This window comes from Orbicella faveolata, unplaced genomic scaffold (genome assembly GCF_042242905.1).
Source record: "Orbicella faveolata isolate gen_17 unplaced genomic scaffold, um_ofav_v1 contig_48, whole genome shotgun sequence".
NCBI classification, from domain to species: Eukaryota; Metazoa; Cnidaria; class Anthozoa; order Scleractinia; family Merulinidae; genus Orbicella; species Orbicella faveolata.
The window spans coordinates 7,601,971-7,608,764 of record NW_028301578.1 but is presented as its reverse complement, the minus strand read 5'-3'; the positions used below and the strand labels follow the sequence as shown (position 1 = coordinate 7,608,764).

The following is a 6,794-nucleotide window of genomic DNA, read 5'->3' as shown; positions in this document are numbered from 1 at the left end:
ATGACTGGCTTTGTGAGCGGGTAAGAAGAACAAATCCTGCACTGTCATTGGCTACCCGAGCGGACAAGATGACGCCACCTTGAGATAGCCCACTGTGTCTCGCGAGAAAACAGTGTTCTTTTTCCATATAACTAGACGCTGTGAGAACGTTTACTCGGACTTCGCAGCGCAGTATCAAATCGTATGTTACGAAAACGCGTAATGGACACAATGCAAACAAGAGAATCAGGATATTAAAGCACAAGAGTTCCGCTTAGATATTTACTATTCAAGTTGTTTCGTTGGGTATCCTCCTAATCTAATCGCAAGTTGTGAGTTTAAACCATTTTGGTTCAAGAATGAAGCACAGCTGTCTACGCATTTAAGTAGAACTTGTTTGCAAAGAACTTTCCAGGTCTTTTAACAACTTGTGGCGATTACATTTTACATGCTAGCAGAAATTGTACGAAGTTCGTTTACTGGTCGTGGCGATCCGAGTAAATTGTGCAGCTGAACATCTTTGCCGTGTTGCGATCTTAAACCCTTTTCAAGAGTCATGTCTCCTTTGGAGGGCTAATGTATATACTCCTTCGCGAAAACAGCAGACCTATGACAAGGTGCAAATTGCATTGCGCATAATTTGCATAAACTTTCAAGTTGTGTATTTTGCGGATAACTTCCAAGAATTTGCGACCCTTAACGCAATTTATGAAGAAATGTTCAAGCTACATATTTTTATTGAATCAAGGCAGAAGTATTTTTAAAGCGGACTCTCATTTATAAGGGAAGATGCGGCATTCTGTTTTGCTATTTATTTTGGTTTCATACACATCTAGTTTTTGTCACGCAACACGATTTTCTTTAGCAGTCAGACACAGTTTTCTAAAAGAATTAGCGACTGCTAAGACTGCTAAATATATTCGAACTACTAGTGAAATTACTGGCTAAACTATCGTCAATCAGAATGCAGATTTTCCTTAGGACTTAGCAAGAACATTGGTTCGTCAACAATCCCGCACAATTTTCTGCACAATCGGTTTAATTTTCCGGTACAATTTGCCTCCAAAATCACACGTTATTTTTTATTTGCTGCACCCTACTAGAAAGCCAACTAACTTGGACGTAAGATATTTAATTCAAGTTACCAAAAGTCTTATCTTGACAAATTTGGAGATCGACATTTTGCCTGGTGCAAGTAGCAAGTCGCATGTTTTATTGCAATACGACTTGGTTTACTGCAATGTTCTAAATAATAACAGCAGTAGCCACATTCAGTCATTGACTGCTATTTTTCGTCAGTGTTTTCGTAGTTTGAATTCATACCGCGATCGGCTCAGCTGTTATCTCACGAGCACGTTTCAAGCGTGAACTTTGCGTAACTGGCTGGCTTTCAAGCAATATAATTCTTGTACCGACCCTTTCCGAAGACGATCGACATCTTTGTATGTTAGATGAACGAATAAGGCGCGATTCTTGCCAAAACTTTATTCGCAAAACACCGCATTCTGTCACGAAGAGCGTGCAATGTCGCGTTTCCCGTCCCCAGTTTCCATGGTCTGCGCATGGAACGCTTGCGATCATGACCCCCATTTTGGCGACCAAAACGCTTGCATTTTATGACTCGGGCTTTCCTACGGAGGCCCGAGTAATAAATCCCTTATTGACTGAGCTGGTTAGGTCAAGATGGCTAGATATTAGCCTCCTTCTGTTTTTGCGTATTTATGGACCTCGACTCCGTCTTGTTCGTCCATAGACAGCGAAAACAAGAACTTGGTCAAAATCCAGCAATCTTGACAGAGCAAGCTTGGTCAATAATAACCCACATATATATGTACCATCGAATTTCAGTCAAAAATATACTGTACAATAAATCCCACCCTACACTGGACTTAGCAATCAAGGTGGCTCCATAAGGTAGTCATTTATGGAGTTGCGCGCGCAAGTATTATGTGTTGGATGCAGTTTTTGTATTTGTTTTTACACCCAGTCCTCTCGAACTTATTACATGTAATAAGCAATATTTAAATAGTGTTTTACTATCATATCTGTTAAAATTTTGGGTCTTAGTCTTGAATTATAAATGCCCAAACAGATGTGGTTTTTTTTTTTTTGCTTTTTTTGTGGCCTTATTTGTGATTTTCTTAAATTTCCTTCGGTGAAATCTTCCAAATTTTCACAGCGCATCGCACCCTGCGGGATACGAATTTTAAACACGAAAAAAGTATTGTTTGTAAAGGCCGTTTTTTCCGATTTTTCCAAATTTATGTCTTTTACCGCTGCAAAAAACTCCCCATAAATTTCCCTGAAAAACGAGCTTCGACTAACGTCAAACATTTACTAACAGTCTGCCAAATTTTACTGAATTTCAGCGAAAAAAAAAAACGCGAGAAACGGCTAGTTTTGTTTTGATTGCTTTTTGGCTAGTTTTGCCATTTAGAGAGAGGACAGATTTTATTCGGTTTAGTTAAAAACATGATATATAAATTTACGCCAGCCTAAAAGCGTAGTTCCTGGGCCGGGTTATTCAAAGCCCGATTAGGCTCACCCAGGAAAAGATACAATTTTGATTTGAGTTTTGTAACTTTGCGGTGAGGTTTTCTCTATTTTGTTTAACCTTCTGTTTTGAGTTTTAATAATCACCATATACACAAAACAAAAGAGCAAAAAAACATTTGTATAGAAGAAAAAGTTAATATATAGATTTAGCAAAGCCTAAAAGCGGAGTTCGTCAGTTATTAATTTTTTGGGATGTTGTTGCTAATGAAAATAATCCAACATGTACATGTATGTGAGGTAAACTGCGAACGATTTTATAGTTTCAGCCCGAAATAGGATTACATTAGCAGATTGAGGTGTAAGATGGTGTGATGATGAAAATAGCGCCATGATTTCAAGGATATCAGGGGAGCCACCAAAAACGTTGATCACATAACAGAACTGTCTTCTGTGCTTTTTGGTCACAAGACATCGTTATTAATCATTATATTCTTTCTTAGTTAACATGGGGACTCCCGCACAAAAGAATTTTACACATCTTTTGTTGTTGTGGGGTATGACTGAAATGCAGTGGTTACAAAATACGCAGTCCCCAAATCTCTACCAAATGAAATCTCACAAAAAATACCAAAATAGTATACACATGTAAAAAGTTAAAAAGTTTTGTTTTCTAACTTGATCCCCAAAGATCATTAACCATCTTCATTTTCGTATGGAGTCTCCTCCTGCTGAAAGAGTTTGCACCATATCTCAAAGTATAAGTATAAGCAAAATCCCTCTGGCATGAACGATAAATATGATATTTTGTTACTGATCATGAATACTTGCATAGGCTTCGGATAATAATTTTATTATTCAATTCCAAAGTGATTTGTTCTTTTTCTCGACTGAGATTGTGGACTACAGGAGCTGTAATTGGGTACCATTAGTTAATTTTGCTATTAATAAATTATACCAAGAATTATAAGTAAGCTATGAGTATGTTATATTATGTATTTGTATTTTGTCTGCACTGCACAACCAAACGCACTCAAAGATTATGAGGCATAGGTACATTTGCCAGAAAAAGCCAGCATATCCAAGATATGTTTTGATTGACACATCAATTAAAGATAATTTACAGCAACATGGATAAACAATACATCAATATCCTACATGCACCCAAGCTGGACATGGGGTTATAAGGCAATCATTTAAACAACAGATTGAAATAATTTTTATGCCGAGAGCGACGCCTATTTATAAACCCAGCGCACAAAAGACTATAATGAAATGGTTATAATCGCGGTCGTGCGTGCGGCCAGAAACCACTGAATCACTGAAACACTTGTTTGGATTAATTTGGCCACTCACGTGGCGTTTATTTCAAACCATTCAAATGCTAAGGTGTCAAATTAATCAATTAAACATCGCTATATTTGATTCAGTGAATAAAGTTGGGGCGAAAAACAGCCACAAGCCACATCCTGTGGCGAGCCCCAACCCAAGCCGCAGGCACGCACGCACGCACGCACTATGAAATAGTGCAGAAACGACCAAATATAAAGATAATGGAAACTATGTAATATGAAGGCATCAGGAACACCAGGCCCTTCTCTGACATGTCCTTGAAGCCCCAACGAGTTACGGCTAGTTCTCGGGCTCGACAAGAGCACGCGTTCCAGCGCTCTAGATTAACAACTACTCTAATATAAAATTGTTGCCCCAGCCCTTGTCTGACAGGCAAACTAACTCTGGAGATAAGCGAAATTGTGGATCACGTTATGATTAATCGTAATAATAGTAATTTATAATAGTAGACAAAGCCAGCACTTGCCCGTTCTTTGTCGGAATAAAATAAAATAACTAACTGGAAAAATAAAATAGGACGTACTAGGCTAAAATTGCCGCCCCAGCCCATGCCTGGAAGGCGAGCATTGATCTTAGCTACAGCTAACAGCTGAAGTAGTTTACTGAAGACTAGAAATAATAATTATGATGCCCCAGCCCCTGACTGAAAGGCGAGCTTAAGTCTTAAACACCTCTCCAGGTTGACGAATATACAGTTTAAACGCGACGGATTTCCAACGGCCAAGGTGGCGAATCTGGGCATCCGGTAAACCTTGGTCAGCCGCCAACGATGCGGCGCCGATCCGAAAAGAGTGAGATTTGTATTTGGATGAATCAAGTCCACAAAAATTTGGTGCTTGCCGCAGTTGTTGCGTAAAATGGCTAGTTTGAACTGGGGATCCATCGGAAAAGCAGAACAAGGTACCCGGAGTGGTACCCCGCATAGAACAGTAACGTTGTAAATAATTCACTGGGCAAAACTCTGTTCCCGTTGCGCAGTCCAAAACAACTGAAAAGGGGCGCCTACCCGAGTTATGTTTGAAGTCGGTGATGACAATTGTCGCGGCGGTCACGCAATTGTCTTTAAATTGGAAATGAAGATCTTGTATTTGTACTAAAGATTTCAAAATCGCACCCTTGGCCGTGAGTTCGCCTACTCGAAAAAAGCCATAGAAGGCCACCAAAAACATGGTCTGGTACAACAGCCTTTGATATGCTGATGAGTTGGTATGATCTAATGCGAGCACTAATCGTTGCACACGCTACGTGTTATTGGAAGTCGAACGGTTGGTGAAGAGTATAGCTTACTGTGAGCCGCTAAAATCTTCTGCACTAAAAACTGTTTAGTGGGATCAGGAAATTAGCTAGCTTGTGAACTTAACTTAACGCGGAGACATACGTCGAGATTGTCGAGGAGGCAAACTTCCTCGCTGAGCGATATGATATAAACAATGCTAAATTGTTTACCGAGACCGGAAGGAGCGAGGCACGCGACTCGCAAAATTCAGATGAAAAATCGACAAATGTCGACCAAGCTCTTTGGTAAGTCTTACGCGAACCCTCAGTAATGGCTGAATGCAGAAGGTCGTTCAAGTGATGCGCCAGTTGTTGGGTAGTAAGCCCGGCGGAACCGGCGTCGGTTGTTCGTCTGCGTAAGGCGCTAGTGATCTGAATTTCTCTACCTGTAAGCGAGATAAAGCATCGCTCTCGCGGTTAACGCGACCAGCGATGTGCTTAGCATGAAACAAAATATTGTATTTAAGTGTGCAGAGAACGAAGTGCCTAAGCAAAGCCATAACTGAACGATCTTTAGAAGTTTGCTTATTGATTATAGCAACAACTGCCTGATTATCCGAAAAGAAAACAATACATTTGTCACGCATAAGCGGTCCCCAAATCTCAAGCGCCAGGACAATCGGAAAGAACTCTAAGACAGTAATATGGAGTTGTTTCCAAGCGGCGGGCCACTCTCCAAAACACCAATGTGTGCCAAATACTGTGGCGTAGCCCAAGGAACCCGCCGCGTCCGTAAATAAATTGAGGTTTTGGGAAGTGGCCCATCGCGATCCTAGGAAAAACGATTTGCCATTGTACACGCTCAAAAATTCCCCCCAGACGTTGAGATCGTGTTTACATTCCTGGGTTAATCTGACGTGATGTGTGGGTTTCCGGATACCTTTAGTCAAGTCTATCAAACGGCGCAGAAAAGAACGCCCGGGAACCACAACACAGCAGGCAAAATTGAGGAGCCCTATTAAAGATTGTAGCTCTTTCAGCGTGACGCTTTTACGAGAGCAAAAATACGCCAACTGAGTACGGCATTTGGCAAGCTTGTCCTCTGGAAGACGAGCCTCCATCAATGCCGTATCTAAAGTGATCCCTGCGAATTGCAGAGCATTAGTGGGGCCCATAGTTTTCTCATCGGCTATCGGAACGCCTATACGACGGCAAACGCAAAGAAAATTATCGAGATCTACCTGACATTTGGCCTCCGAATGCCCAATAAATAAGAAGTCATCTAAAATGTGGATGACCGACGACGCGTGCAATCTATATTTAGCGATCCATTCTAACGCAGTGCTGAGTGATTCACATATATTGCACGATGATTTAATGTCTGTCTTAACCAGAAAACAGCCCTGTCCGATTGCTTTAATGAGCCTAACAGCATCATCGATAGTGGCATATCTTACGGGTGGCTAACTCTTTAGGAATACCATCATTAACAGATAACCCCTCCGGGTAAGACAAATGATGAATTAACCTAAATTCTCCCGGTAACTTTTTGGGAACGATGCCTAGGGGCGATACCCTAAAAGTTTCAAAGGGAGGCGTATCATACGGACCCACAATTCTGCCCGCTGCGAGCTCTTTTGACAACTTATTATTCACGCTAGTCGGATTGTCCATGGTGCTCTTCAGATTTGGGGATCGGATTGCAAGGGGAGAACCAAAATATCGTATTGAGAAACCGTGAATAAAGCCTTGGA

General features: G+C 41.0%; 1 protein-coding gene across 1 annotated transcript; it reads right to left on the bottom strand.

Annotated features, from left to right (window-relative positions):
• Positions 1 to 3,304: 3,304 nt before the first annotated feature.
• On the bottom strand, positions 3,305 to 6,217 carry LOC149096299 (uncharacterized). Its single transcript, XM_089281126.1, has one exon. It carries the CDS (start codon positions 6,213 to 6,215, stop codon positions 5,394 to 5,396), a length of 822 nt encoding a protein of 273 aa, XP_089137252.1. The 5' UTR covers positions 6,216 to 6,217; the 3' UTR covers positions 3,305 to 5,393.
• Between the last annotated feature and the right edge of the window lie 577 nt (positions 6,218 to 6,794).